The following is a 20,175-nucleotide window of genomic DNA, read 5'->3' on the forward strand; positions in this document are numbered from 1 at the left end:
AGGAGTCTGGCAAGGATGTCATTCATGCTGCTGGTAGTAGTAGTGGTGGTAGTAGTGGTATAGGTGGTAGTACTAGTGGTGGCTGTATTGACAGTGGTGTAGGTGGTGTAGGGTTATTGGGGGTAATGGCTGTAGTGTGGAATTGGTGGTTGTATTGTGGTATTGGTAGTAGTGGTGGTGCAGTATTTTGGTAGTGGTATTGACTGACTCCAAATGGCTGTCTCACAAGATAAACAAAAAGCAATAAGGAGGCCATGAGAGCGTCAGGCTTTGGTTAGCACTCAAGTCCATGCTTTCTGAATAAAATAATTGTCTGACATAAATAATTAAATAAATGATAACTATGTGTACTTTTTATATGTAGAATACTCCTTTGTGCATTTCGATGGAAGCAGATTTGAGGAGGTGGAAGGGTACACCGAAAGAGCAAAAAGCATTAGATGAGAGATGAATACTCTTTAGGGATTCAGTGAATGCATGATTGGCAAAGCTTCAAGTCAATAGCTGAAAGAGGCTTGTCTACAAAAGCCAGTGGTTAAAGCGCCGGACCCAAAAACACGGTAACATTAGAAACAATAGGTCAAACCCAGACCTAAAAAAACAATGAATTATTTGGATGCAAAAATATGACCATGCATAAAAGAACAAAGGTGTATTCATATGTTTATTTCCTCAGGTTTATGAATTAAGAATCATACTAGATTGTCCTGAGTCATTCCTTTTTGTTCATTTCACCGAGCTGTAGACAGTTTTCTTTGTCCCCGGTGCAAAAATAGGGACGGAAGAATGTTGGAACAGGGCGACAGTAGATAGTGAAGAGCTTAAAGGTATCCTCCTCCTTGTAAAATGTCACATTTCCCGCCTCACAATCCAGTAAAACCCCTATTACTCTGAGGGGCTCTTCTGGAACGAGAGGAGTGATTGAGGGGGAGGTGAAGACCTTGTACTTCAGAGCATCGTCCAGTCCCAGGGCCCAGTATCTGTTGTCAGTAGTTGGTTGAAAAAAGCCTTTCCTGACTGCAGAAGCCTCACAAACTCCGATGTCCCAGTTCTTGGCGGTCCCAGTGGCCACTTCCCAGTAATGTCGACCGAAGGAGAAGCTCTCTTTGCCCAAGACACAGAGCCGCTTATCAAACCTTTCAGCTGTATTGGGGAGATCCTGCCATCTTTCCCCAACTTTAACACGTCTACTGTCATCTGAAAAGGCGCAGAGCGGGTGGGCAGTATCAAGATCAAAAGTAATATCTCCTGGAGAAATAGAAAGAGCGAAGCGCAACTCAGAGACACTCAACATCAATAACTCATGTAAAGCAAGAGACCTCATGAAATCAGACCAGTGAGTGATTACAATTCCTGCAAGGACTGTGCAGAGAGACCCATGGGATGGCATTGCAGTTGTATGTTAACAGTTGTATGCATTACAAATTCTGTCTAAAAATGCTCTTCCTGTCCAGTTGGACTGGCCATTAGGGCACTGCCATCTTTCCTGGTGGGCGACAGTCTTGGGTGCAGACATCAGGGCTGGATGGACTGTCATGATCCAGACCTTAAGTCTCCAGCAAGATCAGGCTTACACCCACCGCTTGAGCAGCATACCGAGCAGCTGTGAACCCCGATGTGGTTGGACTTTCAAGTCTCCATTCCAGGAAGACCAGAATTACACCCAAAGCATAAGCAGCGTACAGATCAGTGGCAAACCCCATTGTGGTTGGACCTTTAAGTTTCCATTCCAGCAAGATCAGGCTTACACCCAATGCTTAAGCTGCGTACGGATCAGTGGCGAACCCCATTGTGATTGGACCTTCAAGTCTCCATTCCAGCAAGATCAGGCTTACACCCACTGCCTGAGCAGCATACCGAGCAGCTGTGAACCCCGATGTGGTTGGACCTTCAAGTCTCCATTCCAGGAAGATCAGACTTATACCCATTGCTTGAGCAGCATACGGAGCAGCTGCGAACCCCGATGTGGTTGGACCTTCAAGTCTCCATTCAAGCAAGATCAGGCTTAAACTCAATGCTTAAGCAGTGTACGGAGCAGTGGCAAACCCCATTGTGGTTGGATCGTTAAGTCTCCTTTCCACATTCCAGCAAGATCAGGCTTATACCCAATGCTTTAGCAGCGTATGGATCAGCGGCAAACCCCATTGTGGTTGGACCTTTAAGTCTCCATTCCAACAAGATTAAGCTTACACCCAATGCTCCAGCAGCGTACGGAGCAGCTGCAAAAACCATTGTGGTTGGTCGTCACCTGTAGCTCATGGTGTGTGGTCCCAGCGGCTCTGGCAGCCATTACTGCCTGGGCCTCTGTGAGTCGATGGGAGAGGAGAAGAGGTGAAGGGAGAGGAGATGGTGTTGGGCGTCATATTGCCAATAGTGTCTGCGGTTAAATCGGGGTTTACATACCGGGCCATTTTGGTTTCTGAAGAGAAAATAGTGGGATAATGGTGCAAAGGGTATACTGGTGAATCAGGGGTTCTGCACATATCCGGACAGTGTGGTCCGGGTACCTAATTATGCTCTATGAACTGGGGCAAAAAAATTGGAATGGAAATGTGGGTTGTACGTAATGGGCCAAAGTGGAAACTGGCAACCTCTAAACTAATGAACGGCTTTAATATCTGAGTCCCTAACCTAATAAATACATTCAATGCCCCTATATCATCTCGAAGAAGGGAGTGGTCTCTTGTTATCATAAGCAGCCTCACCTGTTTACCCTTCAGCCCATCAGTGTTTCAGCAGACTCACTTGTTTACCCTTCAGCCCATCAGTGTTTCAACAGACTCACTTGTTTACCCTTCAGCCCATCAGTGTTTCAACAGACTCACTTGTTTACCCTTCAGCCCATCAGTGTTTCAGCAGACTCACCTGTTTACCCTTCAGCCCATCAGTGTTTCAACAGACTCACTTGTTTACCCTTCAGCCCATCAGTCTTTCAGCAGACTCACCTGTTTACCCTTCAGCCCATCAGTGTTTCAACAGACTCACTTGTTTACCCTTCAGCCCATCAGTGTTTCAGCAGACTCACCTGTTTACCCTTCAGCCCATCAGTGTTTACTTCTGCCATTCTGGCATTTCTTAACTTCATAATGTTAGCAGGATAAACTTGTTGAGAACTGTTAACTGGTCAGAAAAAGAGATGGGCATAAAGGACTGAAGCAGGACTTTAAACTGGCGTAGTTTGTCCTGAAATCGGACACTTATGGGCATAATTAGCTGGGGCACACAAGGCCGGGCAAGGTACCTGCTGTATATTTGAGAAATATTGCTCCTCAAAGGAATTATGTACGACATGGCGGTACAACCTACGACCGCTTATCCAATAGATTTGAATCTGTGTGCTGTAGAAATGCACCATCCATCATCAGATTTCCTACATTTTATAGGGACAGTCCTCCCCTCCCAAATATCTCTGGAGAGACTCAGACCCTCTCTCCAGTCACTCTGCCACATGAGCGTGGTTTGGACATTTCTACCACGACTGGTTTTGCTCCCTGTCCCAACCTTTTTCTCTTGAGCACTCCTCTCTACTGACATTCTCAGATGCTCTTCAGTGGAGGTTTTGTACCTTATTGTAAACATTTGCCCACCCCCTCCCCGTCACTAATGCCTTCTCTAATGGGTATAAACCTGTATTTTCCTTCCCCCAAACATTAAAGTAATTGTGGCTTGCCTGTCATTCGAAATGTCTATTATTAGTATCTGGAAAACCAAAGCACTTTATAAAGAAACACATAAGATGTAATTAATTTACCTGACCTAACACAATTATTAGCATATATGACCTCAATGAGTCCCTTGCGTCTGTTGGAGGTTTCCAGCATCGCTATTGTTTTTAAAGTGTCAAGGCGATAAATAAACCATAGTGTGCTCAAAGATATTCGATTGATTCGCGGATATCACCTGTCTCTGTCTTGCGTCTTATACCCTTCATAACAACATACACTATGGGGCAGATTTACAAGCCCCTTGCGCCACTGTTGCGTCACTTTTAACATGGGGAAAGTGACGCAAAAGTGGAGCAAGGGGCTTATAAATCTGCCCCTATATATTGTATTCAATGTGTGTTATATTTCCTCCAGACGTGAGAAAAGCTCAGGGGCATAGACTGCCCTAGCAAATGCCAAGTACACTGACACCACTCTGGAATGTAGGACATTATTTCAACTGCCCTCGCTGAGTATACCGAGAAACCTACGGCTCATCAGCCAGAGGGGATGCCTCAGTGTCCTACCTTCAGACCTCTTCAACTCTTACATCCAGAGAGGACAGTCCAGTGCAGTGGGTGGGAGGGTCAAGCACAAGAGAGCCACCAGCACCAATTCACATTGTTCAGAGGCAGTTCCAGACTTTAAGGACCCCCAACGGACCCTCGCAATTATCTGACATGTCTTCGACCTCATGATGTGCACACCACTCATTTCTACATTTCTCTGCAGACTGCACATATAGGACAGGTGCATGAGTTAAGTTCGCGGTATCTCTATTGTAGAGGACATGTATGTGCTCCGTCCCCCATTTCAGGCAATTCATAAAATCGCTGTTTATGGGGCAATCCCTGCATTTTTGTTAGTTTGGATCATAACATGCCTTTTAAATTACTTCTCTTCCTAAATTATGATCTCTCTCGTTATGCAGCCTTTGCGATTCAAGATTCTCGGTCTCTAATCCAATGTCCCTACTCTTTCCAGCTTTTGCTTCATTTGCTTAAATATATATTTATTTTCCACTAGCACTTCTCTTAGGTTTGGTTGCGCTAGACGTCTTTTTACACTTGACGGTAAGGGTTCAATGCTTTTTGAGGTTATTGCAGTTTATTTCTTGAGGAGGACCACTTCTGAGAAGGCATACTAATCGGTGGTCGGGAGTAAATGCACCCCGGGTGCCATTCTGCAGGGTACTGTACAGTTATAAACACCATCTCCATTCTTTTGATTCTGGACAAACTTGACAAGGCGAATCTCTTCACCTGTGATAATTCCAACATGAATATGAATGAAATATTAGTTTCATAGGGAATAAAACACCCAATTTTACACAGGGCTGCGTGCAGATTGACCTGGGTGTAATTTCAATTACGCTGGAGTAATCTAAATCAAAGAGTAAGGTGGATTTGTGGATAATTATGCGATTACTCCTGCTTGTGTAATTATGAGTAATTGTGGGGAGAAATATCCTACAGCGAGAGCACATTTAGTGAGCGAGAGCGGCCACGCAGAATTCATGTTCTACTGCATTTCGCGCTATTTCTTAAAGCAAAATGCATCCTCGAATCCATTTGGGACACGAGGATGCATTTTGCACTACACAAAATGCTTAATACGGGCAGTAAGTTGGGAAGAACTCCTACCCCAACAGCACATTTAGCGCTACTTGTTAGTGCAAAATGCCTCCTTGCACCCATTTCGGACACAAGAAGGCATGCTGCACTAAGAGAATGTGCTAAATTTCTTGAGTAAGTTGGGGGAAAAACATTCCCCAAGAGCAAATGTAGAAAGCGCGAGCGGGTCCTCACACCTGCTATTCGTGTTCTCTGGCAGTTAACCCTTTTTCTTGGAGTAGTAATTACACTTCACACAGCCAGCGTTTAGATTATAAAATCCTCATTAAAGAGGGAATCCATATATGAGCAATCGATCTAACTGGCGAATCAGACAAGAAACACCAAGAAACAAATACAAGGTTCAATTGTTGGCTATACTCTCGGATGCATACTTTAAGTGTTTTAGGCAGCACTTTATTACACTTGAGTGTGATAACTAGATCACTGAGCCTCTCACGTATAACATATTTATTTTATTTATCAGGAATGCAAACCATGGACTCCACTCAATAAATAGAAAGAGTATCCCACAGTGCTGCAGCTGCCATCCAACACTGATAATTTGGGTTAAAAGTGGTACAAAACTGTAATCTCAAGGTTTCTGCAAGAAAGTTGAAAGCCACTGGAGTAAAACCGCAAGTGGCGAGTTCAGGGCATGCTACATTCTGTCTAAATGCACCTGCAAATCTGTTTGTAAGGCCTGCTCACACTACTTTTATTAGCAGTTCAACAAGGCATCTAATTCCTCCAAAGAGATCTTTAAACTCACAAATCCCAACTGCTGTACAATGAACATGTGCACATCTTTATGTAAAGATCTGTATCAGTTTTCCTTTCCACAATTGAACTGATCAGTTATCTTTCCTTCCCTCACCCCCCACCCACTCACCAGCCTATTTGTATTTTCTTACCCAGCCTCTATCCGGACCCATTCTCAACACATTTTCCTCACTGATACATTTTCTTACCTGAGCCAGGCTGATGTGCATTAATTCTGTATCTCCTCTTGACCCCTACCCTATAAGAATCATTAAGCTGATAACCAGCAGCAATAAGTTTCACTACTCCATCTTCAGCTACAGCTGTTCAGATCAAAATACAGTTCTGAAAGTATCCAAATGGTGCATGTTAAGTTCCTCTAAGCCAATTTTTCAGAACTAAAACATGAAGAATTATATTGGCTGTGGAGTCCTTCCCTCGAAGAAGTTATCAATACCTTGTACACACCTACATCAAAGCAGCATGCTTTTCCATCAATAATTTGCAAAGGTGCTAGAGTGGTCCAACTTTAAAACATGTTTATCTTTGAGAACAAGTCATGGTCGAGAAGTGCTTTACAAATCAATTTTGTTTGTGGTGGAAAAATCTTTAATGAGATGGACAGCATCACCTTCTACAAATGTGACATTGCAATGATGAAGCATTTCTATTCATCTTGTTGGATCTTGGCTCTGATGGGGTGAAACTTCTGCAACAGTTCAGTCTGCATTAGCTAAGATAACAACGTTGTTACTGAAATGCATGTTTCCCTCCTGCGCCTAATTAAGTATATCACATGACGGATCAAGGTATGTGATAGTCATTAAGGATTTTACTTACTAGCAAACTTTCTGGCGTGTCTCCATACTAAAATCAAGAAGAGACAAGAAGGTATTCAGAAGTCAAGTTCAAGAACAATGGAGGGGAATCAAGAAAATTATTTCATTAGATTGAATTCTGGCTTACACATTGACGCAGGGCAGTTTGCATATTATAAAAAGACAAATGACTACCAAACATCGTTAAATAGTGCCCTTTCAAACTTATTTAAAAATGAACTACTGGTATAGAGTGTTGAGTTCTGTGTAACTTTTACCTATCCAGTCAATTCATGGCTTTTTTCCTGACAATGAACTCCCAGGCTTACTGGTTGCCTTTCTATGTTATAGTAAAATTAGCAGTATCATATGGTCATCTTATTCTACCTCAGTAAGGATGGGAAAGATCATGTGGTTAGGGCCCCCCAGTAAAATAGAGATGATGTGGCATTTCTTTTAAAAGGACTGAACCCAAGTGCAGGATGAAGCTATCACAGAATACTAAAGCTTCTTTGGATGATTGGTCCTGCTGCATTAAACAATGTTAGGGTTGGAGTCCACAGTATGTGAATAATTATCACCATTATGCTCTGGCTACATTATGTCAAGGGGTGGGCGCCATCATGCCACGGACATCCACATCCTGGAAGGAGGTGGGTTCAATAATGCCATAGATGGTCCAAGTACGCCATGTGTTGTGTGAAAATACATTAATCCATCAAGGATTGTGCTTATTCTTCTTGTCATTAATTGGTTTTGTACTTCTATTGCTTCTCTTTCCTTAACATATGAGTCTTTCTATCTACCCCTCTGCCAACCTCCCATCCACTGGCCAAAAGCAACCCCAGAGAGCCATCCAGGATGTGAGTGGGCAGACAGAACGCAAAGTTGGCCGCACAACCTGGCTAGTCATTCAATCAATCAATCAGGGGGTTTTAAGAGCAACACTCACCCATGAGGGTCTCAAGGCGCTGGGGGGAGGGGACAGCAGTTCCATTTAGTCGAATAGCCAGGTCTCGTGAGCCTTCCTGAATGCGTTCGGGGGGTGGGGGGGGGGGGGGGGCGTGTCAAGGAGCTCGTTCCAGGTCTTGGCCACGATGTAGGAGAAGGCTCTTCGCCCTGTTCTGTCCCTGCAGATGTGTGGGGTTTCAGCAAGGGTGCGGTTTGTCAAGCGGAGGTTTCTTTTGGGTACGTGGAAGGCCATTCTCTCGTTGAGGTATTGGGGTCCTGTGTTGTGGAGGCATTTCTAGGTGTGGGTGAGTATCTTGGAGGTGACTCTCTTCTCGACGGGGAGCCAGTGGAGGTTCCGTTGGTGTTGGCTGATGTGCTCGTGTCGGTGGATGCTGAGGCCGAGTCTGGCTGCGGTGTTCTGTATCGTCTGGAGCATGCGGAGTAGAGACTTGTTGATGCCGGCGTAGAGGGCGTTTCCGTAGTCCAATCTGCTGGTTATGAGTGCGTGAGTGACTGTCTTCATGATTTGAGGAGGATCCATTTGAAGGTTTTTTGGAGGATGCGGAGGGTGTTGAAACAGCTGGACACAACGGCGTTGACTTGCTTGTTTATGGATAGGGAGGAGTCGAGTACAATGCCGAGGTTTCTGGTGTGGTCCGTGGGGGTCGGAGAGTTGCAGAGTGTGGTGGGCCACCAGATGTTGTTCCATGCTGGTCTGGTGGTGGTGGGGTCCTTGGTGAGGGAGAGGATGAGCTGGGTGTTGTCGGTGTAGGATATTATGTTGAGGCCATGCTGTCTGACGATGGTGGCGAGGGGGACCATGTAGATGTTGAAGAGGGTTGGTCTGAGTGATGATCCCTGGGGTACTCCGCAGTCGATTTCTGTGAGTTCGGAGAGTAAGGGTGGTAGTCTGATTGTTTGGCTTCTGCTGGTGAAGAATGAGCGGAACCAGTCGAGGGCGGTTCCTTGTATGCCGGCGTTGTGTAGTCTGGCGGTGAGTGTGTGGTGGGAGACGGTCTTGAATGCTGCTGAGAAGTCGAGGAGTATCAGGGCTGCAGTGTGGCTTTGGTCAAGGAGTGTGCGGATGTTGTCTGTGGCGGCGAGTAAGGCAGTCTCTGTGCTGTGGTTGCTGTGGAATCCAGATTGGGAGGGGTCGAGGATGGAGCTGTCTTCGATGAACTTAGTTAGCTGAGTGTTGACGGTCTTCTCAGCAACTATTGCCGTAACAGAGGGCCGTGGGATCTGCTGAGGGTTTCTTAAGCAGGTGACTGACTTCGGCTCATTTCCAGTCATCAGGGAAGGTGCCGTTCCTGAAGGTAGCGTTGATGGTGTGTCATAGTTCTGGTGCGATGGCGGTGGTGGCTTTGTGGTAGATGTGCGGTGGGCAAGGGTCCGTGTGGGCCCCCGAGTGGATGCCTTTCATTGTCGACCTGGTTTCTTTGGTCGTAACCGGTGTCCAGGAGGCGATGGTGGGCTGGATGGTGCTGCTGGAGGGGGCGAAGGTCGCGGAGTCAGGGGTTTTGTCGTTGAAGTTATCGTAGAGATTCTTGATTTTCAGGTGGAAGTACGTTCCGAGTTTGTCACAGAGCTCCTGGGAGGGGGTAATGTCTGTGGTTTCACTGGCGGGTTTGGTGAATTCCTGGATGATGATGAATAGCTCCTTGGAGTTGCTGGCATTGGAGAGGATTTTGTTTTGGATGAAGGTTCTTTTGGTGGTTCTGATGTGATGGTGGTATTCCGTCATGGCATCTTTGTAGGTGGTGTTGTTTTGGGGCGTTTTGTTGTTTCGTCAGTTCTTCTCGAGGTGTCTACAGGAATGTCTGGCTTCTTGGAGGTTGGCGGTGAACGAGGTGGCTTTCCTGTGCTGCTCTCTGTCGGAGTTGCATAGTGGGCCAAGCTGATCTGCATAGCTGGAGATCCAGGTGTGAAGTTCCATGGCTGTGAGGTTGGTGTTGGTTGTGGCAGTGGGAGGGTCACGGTTGAGGGTGGAGTTGAGCTGCTCCTCTGTAACTCTGCTCCAGTTTCTTCATGGAAGGCATGGATCAGGTTTGGGTTGCTTGGGTTAGCTGATGAAGAAGTGTACGCAGTGGTGGTCAGTCCATGGGGGTTGCATGATGTGGTTGAATTCCTCCTGCGAAGATGGGGTTGAGAGTGTGTCCTTCCTTGTGGGTGGGCGTGGTGACGAGTTGTTTCAGTCCGATGTTGGCGAGGTTGTCAAGGAGGGTGGTGGAGTTGTGGTCGCTGGGGTGGTCGAGGTGGAAATTCAGGTCTCTGATGAGTATGTAGTCCATGGAGGCGATGGTGTGGGGTGCGATGAGGTCAGTGATGGTGGAAGCGAACGAGGCATGGGGGCAGGGGGTCTGTAAGCGAGGGTGCCGCAGAGTGTGGCAGTGTGGCATTGGGGCTTGTTTGGACCTGGAAGTGCAGGTGTTTGGCAGTGGAGAAGGCGTCGCTCGAGGTGGAGAGGCAGAGGAAGTTTTTGTGCGCGATGGAGAGTCCTCCTCCTGGGTGGTTAGGGCAGTCCTTCCTCTGGATCTTGAATCCACCCGGGATGGCGATGGCTATGTTGGTGGCAGATGAGGCGTTTGTCCAAGTTTCTGTAAAGTAGACGACGTCTGGTGAGAGGGTGTCAAGGTTCCAGATTTCAACGGTGTGTCTGTGCAAAGAGCGCACGTTGAGGAGGATGCATTTCAGGGCGTCGGTTGTGTTGGCAGCATTGGTGGTGGTGAAGGTCTGATGGCAGTGGCGGCATGAGAACTGGCCGTGAGTTGTGTTCAGCGTGGCCTGCTGGCAGGTGTTGTTCCTTCCGGGGTTGAGTGCGAGGAGGATGACTGAGTCGTAGCGGTGGCTGGTTGGAGATCCAGGATTCTTGGCGTTGGTCGCGGTCGGGTTGCGGACGGGCGCAGACGGGCTTGCCTTTAAATAGGACAGGGGAGGGAAGTGTAGCTGGTAGGCGGGATCGGGCGTTGTCAGGGAGAGGGGCCACAGGGGGTCAGCGGCAGGAAGGGCAGCAAAAACAGGAGCAAAATAAAAAAGTAAGGAGAGGAATACAAGGAGAAAAATTACACTTGGGCAACAGAGGCCCAATGAGCAGAAAAAACGTGGGCGGCGAGAGGCAGGCGGAGAGTAGGAGGACTTCGAACATCTACCAGGAGGAAGTGTCGGGGTCAGCGGCAGGCCAAGGCACAGCGGAGCTGCTGGGATGGAGAGCGGGACTCTGGCCAGGAGGTCAGAGGTCTTGCTCTGGCACCCCCACAGCGGCCGCCATTAAATAGGGCAGTGGGAGGTAAGCGCAGCTGGGAGGCGGGAGTCATTGAGGTGATTGTTGCCTTACAGGGAAATCAGTATGAAAAAAATCATTGGGGGCCTTAGAGAGCTTTACTGTAATCCCTCTCACTGTCATGGGCAATTGCTGTTGTGTGTAGATTTAGATTCCGTATAGGTTTCCCGATTTATGCCCTTGTATAGGTACAATTCATATTGCCCTTATTTAGGCATAGAAAATCCGACCCTTATTTAGGCATTGTCCATGCTAACCAAAAACAGGCATGGTCTCCTACATCCGTCAATCCACGTCACAACGACTTCTTGGAAAATGAGACTCTTAAGCCTTTAGGAATTTCCCTTGCTTGGATATTGATTTCTCCAAGAACTCATTTAGTATGCATGAACATCTATTCCTTAGGGGTTCATTCATGACGTTCCGATGCCTGAATTTTACGTCAATACAGGCATTCCTAAACACCTTCAAGGTATCAATATACCTGCACTTGCCCTGGCTTACCACGGTTCCTGTACGGTCCAGCTCGACTGCCTACTTGCGGTTCACCACGGAAAAGTTTGGAAGGAGATCGAGTTCCAGCCTGATGCACTGACCAGACACTGTCATCCTCCTCACAGAGAATCAAGCTCCAGTTTTTCTGACTCCCCTTGTGGTGTGTGTTAGAGATCGAGTCCCAGAAGAGATTCCAACCTCACACATTCTAAGGTATGGAGCGGACTAGAACTTAGAGAAACTTTTGGCAACTCTTGGCAAAACTAAACTATAGCTAGCTATACTTTAGGAAACAGCACCTACTTCTTACCTCGTACTACACTTAGGTTAGGTACACTGGGGTAGAACTATTTAGAAGCATCAGATGAGTATTCACATTTTAGCCTGTGTTATTTATGTATGTATTTTAATTAATATATGTCATAGCTACAAACCATGCTATTGCAGTATTATTTTATCTTACTGCTAACTCTGTACATTTTGTACTTCGCAGCCTGTCTTACGATTGTAGCAGTTCATATCTCTTGCACGAGAAATAAGACTGTTCAATAAACCCTTTTTATTGAAACGCCCATCTCTCTATTTCTATGCAACTCTGTAGAAACGAAGCATCCACGATTGACTGAGTGAAACTGTTATCTATTGTTTCCACGGTTCTGAGATTGTTCCAACTCTAAGGGAAACAAAGTTGTCATGTTTTTGTGGTTGTCAGCAACTAATCCCTTGTTTATTCGAGAAGTTTCTAGTGACCTCTGAGTTAGCTGGCACACACAAGTAATTAAGTTTAATGTACTCGATAGAGACATACTGACCCCAGTCCTATGTCAAATCTATAGTGTATGTTATTCCAATGCTCAGAGCCTATCAGGGATATAGGAACTACACTACATTGCAGAGGTTTGATCAGGGTTACCCTCACATGATCAAACCCTCCTTAACAGGTGTGAGATTCTGTAGTGAAAGAGCCACTCTTGTAGTCTGACACCCTATGATGACCTCCGACTGCCACCATTTCAACTGATTTTGGTGTGTTATTTTACCCTAGCCTTAATGTAGGATGGTCCTGCATATACTTGCTCCTCTTTCTGACTTTACCTTGCTTCAAACTTTTCTGTGTGCACAGTGGTGCTTGTAAGTTGTGTGGATGAGAATTATAGGTGCTGACTATTGCATTTGACAGGGCCTCATGTCTGACTTTGCCTTGCTGTTGCGTACCCAGCAGTGCTTGCAAGTTGTTTGGGTTATTCACATTCAAGGTCTTGCTTTTTTCCTGAGTGATAGTTTTTAAGTGTACTGTGGAAGGCCTTATGAGAGCTTCGTCAAGACAGAGGATGGAAGAGGTGCGAATGGAGAAAGAGACTTGAGAGCTCCTTACTGCCATGAGGATGCTTGCTTGGAACTTGGCCAGTTCTGGTAAAATTCCTCTGGCGGTGGGAGGAGGTCTTTCGCGAAACTTCTAGTGTGTTTAAAACCGAGGGTTGCAAGCTGAGAAACTGGGAGTTTGGATTCCGAGCGAGGGCAGACGTGTCTATCTCGGATTGAACCCTGGCTTGCTGAGCTCTGATTCCCGTCTGTGATTCCCCCGGTCAGAAGTGGGCAGTGTATGCACCAGGTGATGTATTTAGTTGTGTGGTTCTTTGATCATTTGAGGTGTTTTCTTTGTGGTGTGGGAGGTGCACATCCAAAGTACTCCTCTGCTGTTTACATATGTATATCTTTCTGATCTCTTGCAGGACGTCCAGTGTATCTTATCTTATATCAGTTATTGCTTGTTTATCAATCAGTATAATTATCGATTCATGCCATTTAGATTATAGTTTGCTCAGTTATTGATTCATGCTTGTGTATTTGGCATCTGAGACAGCCTTTGTTTAGACAGCATTATGTAATAAACCCCAAGCCTTATTCTAAAATAGAGAGAGCCCCTACATTTTATTTTACTTGTTCATTTAAAAGTATTTAATTGGCCTACCGTTCATTAATACATTTGTGTGTGTGTTACTTTACCTATATTTGGGTTTGTTTTCTTGCCTTGCCGAAAGGAAGTGCTGTTCAAAGTGTATTTTTAAAGGTGCAGTGGTATATTTGCCTCCCAGGTGGGAGTGCAGGGGTTGAGTGTGGCTTATTGGTGTGAAGCCACATCCATTACAGATTCAGACTGGTGTGAGTGAGAGTCCAGACCTATCTCCAAATGGATATTACGGGTGAGACTTAGGTTTGATCAGGGTTACCCTCACATGATCAAACCCTCCTTAGTAGGTGTGAGATTCAGTCTGGTGTGAGTGAGAGTCCAGACCTATCTCCAAATGAATATTACAGGTGAGACTTAAGCAATCTGTGATAAAGAGGGACATGGTCAGTTGCATGAGAAGGTAAATATAATTTCAAAAACTATAACTCATGTTATCTTGATAAAAGATTGTTCACTTAGAAAGCAGTAAAACCGGTACTACGAACAATAGATGCAAGAACCCCAAAACCCCAGAGATATAAAATACTTGGAAATTACAATAGAAGAAGCAGAAATAATGATGAGAATCATATTTACTTACGATAGCATGGATATAATTTTTCATATAGTGTTTCTGAAACATAGAAAAACTTATATTTTAATATTACAAGTATTTGCTTTTCTGACTCATGTAGTTTCAATTTTGCAGGGAATTTTCTTTTCTTTCACAATTACTTTGAGACCATACCCAAAGTTGTACATTGAAATTTGTATGGCTTTGAGAGGGATTATGGTGGATTGAGAGAGGCCCGCCTGGAGTGTGCTTCCGCTGTCAATGTTCTGCCTAACGTCTTCAGTGCAGATGAATAGATTGGCTTTGAAAAGCAAGTGAAGATAGAAAGAAGGCGATTTTTATCAGCTTTACCATGTGGACCTGTAGGATGAGGTGATAATCAAGTTTTAAATATAATGACGCACATAGATTTTAGGATATGACTAGAAGTGAGGCTGCGCATAGCTAGTGATTAGTGTTGATGGGTGGTCATTTTGGATGCACAAGTAGAAATTCGAACAAGCATTGGTAAAGCCACCAGCTCTCATCTACGGAAACTATGATTTTGCCAATGGTTCTAGCAATATGTTATTGTACAAACATTGCAAATTTTACATAAATAAAGACTTTGAAATTGTTAAAATGTGTACACTCTCTTTTATTTAGTGAAATTTTGTATAGTAATTGTAATTTAATTTACTGCGTATTGGGAAAGTCAAGAGGTCTCGGCTCTAAAAGACTGAGCAATAGGGTTTTCCAGTGCTTGTGTGATATGTGAGCTGAGTCCGTGGGAGTTTGGCTTATGGAAGGATACCCATAACGGGGAATGACTGAGACCTCTGGGGTTGAGGTTGAAGCCAATATGAGTCAGTGGGCAGTAACAGTCAATTCTACGCCTCTCTCCAATCCAAACATGGTGATGGTCACAAATGTACCATTTGTAATTACCAATTCTAGTAGTTTGAGTAGTAATGGTAGGTGGCATCATTCACCTCTGCATGGTGTCATCCACGCCAGAAGTGACCTGCCCAGTACATATATATAGGTGTCACCTCAGCATGCGTATGTCAGTTTCTTTCACGACTTTCCACACCAGGAGTGTGGAGCCACGATGAGCACTGACAATTGGTGTGATAAACAAAAGCCCCTGGGAGGGAGTTTTCTGTACCATAATTTGTTCACAGAGTGGGTAGGATGGGTGGGTCAGTAAGGAATCTGCGGCTAGATGGAGTCTCTACCAGATAAGGCATTACTGAAGGTAAGTAACCTAGTCATCTGATAGAGACTTCTAACCACAGATTCCTTACCTTAGAAGAGATACCCAAGCAACACCTCCCCGAAGGTGGGGCTTCAAAACCAATTAGACCAAATAGTCCTGTAGGACCGAACAGGTGAAGTGCCCATCCCGACAGACCTGACAGTCCAGGCAGTAGTGTTTGGTGAATGTGTGCAGTGAAGCTCCCATTGCCGCCTGACAGATGTCCAGGACTGGAATTCCATGTGCTGATGCAATGGTCACAGCCTTGGCTCTTGTGGAGTGAGCGCGCAAGAAGGGGTGGGCAGAACTCACTGAGTTTAACTCAGCGGAATTCCACAGAGTAACATAAATACTCCGAAACAAGGGGTGGGCAGAACTCACTGAGTGTAACTCGGCGGAATTCCACAGAGTAACATAAATACTCCGAAACAATCTGCGGAGTTCTGCCCAAACCACTTTGCTTCAGAAATAAGCCATCTCTGGGAGTGATATTTCTTTACATCTTGCACAACACCTGGTGGGACCACACACTCCATGCATTACTTCAAGGCACCCCCTCCCCACTCTTACACACATAAAATAAAACCACATTCCTTCCTAATTGGCACCTGCAGCAATCAATGGGTGTCGACCATGGAGATGACCTGTCTCCGCCGGCCTCCTATTTCAGAATGGATCTGGATTTGGGCAGAAAGAAACCCTTGGGACTGCCAGTCAGATGGTACATTAGCCCTTGTTGGACCCGGCCTCGTGGCGTGGTCTTAACCCTCTTGGATTGTGCTCGTCCCCCGCACCGGCCTACACAGGCCGCCCTTTCAGGCCGCCAGGTACCCCTCCTCCCTTCGAGGCCCCCTTTGGATTGTTCCCGTTCTCCTACACCCGCCTCAGCGGCCCCCTTTTCCAGGCCGCACAGGGACCCCTCATCCCTTCGGGGTCCCCCCGTGCTTGCTCCCCGCACCAGCCCACGCAGCCCGGCTCCCTCAGGCCTCGGCCCCAGCGAAGCCCCGACATCGAGGCGCCAAGATCTGGCCAGGGGGCACCGCATGGCCACTTCACCACACCCGGAGGAGGAGAGTTTCGATGGGACCCCCACCGTCCCTCAACACCTAGGTGCGATCGTCCTCCGGCCTCCCCGGGCCTGGCGCCTCTCCCGCTGGGCGTCTGGCCTTTCCCAGCCCGGCCTCTCCGCCCCCCCAGGCGCAAGGGTCCGGACATCAAAGGGCTCCAGACCTATATCTGGGGCAACCCCGCAATGGGACAGGAGTTGTATCCCGGAGTCAAGAGCCCTGCTGATGGAATCGCGGCTGACCCTACGGAGAAGAACTCTTGCTTGACACTATACCTCGAGCCCTGCTGACTGCGTCGCGGCTCCACCTTATTGAGACAAGAAACCTCACGGAACATCGGGGCCCTGCTGACGCTGTCGCGGCCCAACCTCGCTGAAGCCTCCTCCGGAGCCCTGCTGACGTCGTCGCGGCTCGAGCTGAACTGAAACACCTTAAGAGCCCTGCTGACCTAGTCGTGGCTCAAGCTCCACGAACTGATCGCTAGAGCCCTGCTGACGCCGTCGCGGCTCGACCACTCCGAGACCCGGAGTCCCTCCAGCTTGAGGATCAAGAACTGGGCCTAAGGTACCCTCGTACCCAGCTGCTACTAAAGCCTGTCCCGCTACCCTGTCCCTACCAAAGACTTTGAGACTCTTGCGGATCCCTCGATCCCCCCTTGTATATATCGATAACCGTAACGTCCGAAATACTGATAAAGAATTGCTCGTCTTGATAAACAACCTCGAGTCCTGTGTGGTGGTGTTACTGTGCTAGTACGGTATAGGAGAAGGACCTCTTCTAGGAGGCTTCTCAGCAGCGCTCGGCTACTTCGTACAGTGTGGGGCCCCCCTGGGTGGTCTCTCCGACCCCCCCGAGGTCCGCCTTCCAACAGCCCTGCCCCTAACTGATACAGGCATGTAGAGACTCCCAGACTGGTGAGGGCCCCTGACATGTGAAAAGGGCTGAGTCAGTCATGTTGGGCCTCATCTGACTGACTGCCTTAGAAGTAGTGGTCCCCATGAGGTACTGGCCTTACACTAAACCAACAATAGTGGTATTAGTCACAAGCCTGCACATATTAGGATGGATTTTCATTCAACAACCCCAACACTTCGGGAAGAGAGCAAGACTTATCGCACGCGCACACCATTCCTGCTTTCCCTTTCATTCCGAGAAGGTGTGTAAAAACTGGCAAACTTAATTCTGTACTGTAGCTTCATAAGCAGTTACAGTCATACACACAAATGCTGTTCTGCATCCATTCCTTACCTGTTGGATTGCTGTGTGTTTCTGCAGTGAAGGGCAAGTAACATTCATGTCTCTCTCTCTCCCAGCAGACTGTCGATAGCTGGCGCGCTGGGCTTGGAGTTTTGTGTGTAATAAGCTTCCCTGCTAACATGCAATATGCCAAACTCCGCACTAGGAATGGAGTGAGAAGTGACAAAAAATCAATGACCTCCGCCAGAGGAGCAGAGCTCACTATCTACAGCTACCAGCAAGCCCTTGGGCGGGTTGCTTCTTGGCCAATGCATAGCAGATCTTAATTCATAAGACAATCCATCATGAATTGGTACTTTTCCGCACTGCCTTCTCTGTTTTTGCTCCCACATAACCCACGAAGAGTATGTAGCCTAATTGGAATTCTTTCATGCTGTCAAGGTAGAACGACAATGCTCTTTGTGAGTCAAGACAGTGGAGTTTCTTATCCACTTTAGAGGGATGCGATGGAGCAAAGATGGTAGGCAGGGTGATCTTCTGTCCTACATGGAAAGGGGTCACATGGGAAGGAGACATGTGTCCAGAGAACCTGTGTTATAATCTACTTGTTGGTTAATGCATCCTCCCTATGGCTGTTCTCTGCCTTGCTGCTCAGCCAATGGTGAGGTAATTGGAATGTTCAGAGTGTTTATGCTTGAGGAAGAATCCGTTGGAGTGGATGGGCTGAGCAGCAAGGAGGCTGCTCCTGGTGGGGCATAATATGGATCTTACCATCTTCCTGTAACCTGTAACTGAGGAAGTAACCTGATGAATAAATCCATAACCTTTATCTACAAGACATGTCTTTGTACTATCCTTCATTTAGCACTGGTGACAAGCGAAAAAGACCCAAGCGTGAAGGAGAGTTTAATACAAGGCCACAAAAGATTTGAAGTGTCACTAGAAACAAAGAAGAATTTAAGAAGAAGATATGTGGATAAAGAAATTGAAGACTTGAGATGTGAACCTGTATGGAGGAATTGTGCCTAGCAGCCCCACCAGTGTCTATTGGAACAGACAGCCTACAGCCAGCGCAGTGTGCAGCACAAGCAGTAAGCTGTTTTTATCCTTCAGACTTAAATAAGAGCCTGTGTATCTGGAAACATCTGGCTCCTGTGGTATCGGCAATAAATGGACTAGTGTTTGTGAAGAAATGGTCGGTGTGTGTCCAGAAAAGAGACAACAGCGCAATAAGGATTTGACACGTCGTGTGCTGGGCTGTGCAGTGTCAGTCAGTCAGTCAAAATTACTTTATTCGGCTCATAACAAAAACCATAAAAGCATATAAATATGAAAAACATACAATATAAATAACATTGACAATAAACACTACAAATGAGTTAAAAAGGCAAACAAGGTACTTGGTTTCAATTCATGAGTTACCCGAATAATAATTATGTCCAAGAAATTGTCTTCCTTAGTCTCATTGAGATTGCTAAAAAATTGGCAATATTAAAAATCTCCCACGTAGATCCCAGCAAATGTAAATATAAAAGGGCAGGTTTAAACTGCCTAAAACCTTTCTCCTTAATAAGGGGGATGATATATTTTTTGCGAATGGGAAACAAGTGTTTACAAAAGAAGATAAAGTGCACTGTGTCTTTGAGGGAAAATCCGTCACAAGAACAGATTCCCAAATCCTTCTCCCTAGACCACCCTGGGGAATCGGTGAGCAAAAGATGAAATTTGTTCAGTCTAAACTTGGTCAGTAAAAAACGATGGTTCATATTGTTAACAATGACCAAGTAGGGTTCAATACTGTTGGAAGTAATTACCATCTGATGAGCCCTGACTGAAGGTTTAAGTAGCTCCCTATCTTCTCTTTCTAAAATTATCCGCTGTTTATATTCAGCTTTCACCCATTTTAGGTCCCCCTTAGTTAAGTTGCCAGGTAAATCGAATAATTCTGGACGACCTAATTCTCTGGATAAGTTCTTAATATAATTTATCCAAGGAATGGAGCTGCCATACTCAAGAGATAAACAATCCTTTAAAATCGCATGATTTAATTCCAAATCAGGGTTTAACCAAATTGTAATCCATTTTAACAATGGAGCTAGAGCAATACGGTCCACTAAATAATCTATCCCGCATTCCTGATGAACAATAAAAGCAGGGGTTGACTGAGGTAAACATAAGATGGATTTTAAAAATTTGTCTTCGACTATTTGAAGAATTTTTACATCTTTAATTCCCCATAAATCGGCCCCATACATTGCTATAGAAAGACATTTAGCAACATAAATGTTCAAAATGGCCTGTATGGGCTTCACCCCCAGTTTGCGGGCAAAGTCCAAGACAGCTAAAGTGGACCTAACAAAAACATTACGCTTAGCTGCCAATTGTGGAGACCAATTGAACTTATCATCAAAGATAACCCCCAAATAGGGAAATCTACTAACGCAGGATAAAACATGCCCTTCGCAGTACAAGGTCTTAACTTTTTTTGCTTTACAACCCATAATCATGACATGTGATTTGGAAAAA

At 45.9% G+C, this 20,175-nt stretch overlaps 1 protein-coding gene across 1 annotated transcript; it reads right to left on the reverse strand.

Annotated features, from left to right (window-relative positions):
• Positions 1-712: 712 nt before the first annotated feature.
• On the reverse strand, positions 713-1,294 carry LOC146809829 (E3 ubiquitin-protein ligase TRIM58-like). The gene has a single exon (XM_085614911.1). The coding sequence runs from the start codon at positions 1,292-1,294 to the stop codon at positions 713-715; it is 582 nt and encodes a 193-aa protein (XP_085471037.1).
• Positions 1,295-20,175: the final 18,881 nt, after the last annotated feature.

This window comes from Triturus cristatus, chromosome 7 (genome assembly GCF_964204655.1).
Source record: "Triturus cristatus chromosome 7, aTriCri1.1, whole genome shotgun sequence".
NCBI lineage: Eukaryota > Metazoa > Chordata > Amphibia > Caudata > Salamandridae > Triturus > Triturus cristatus.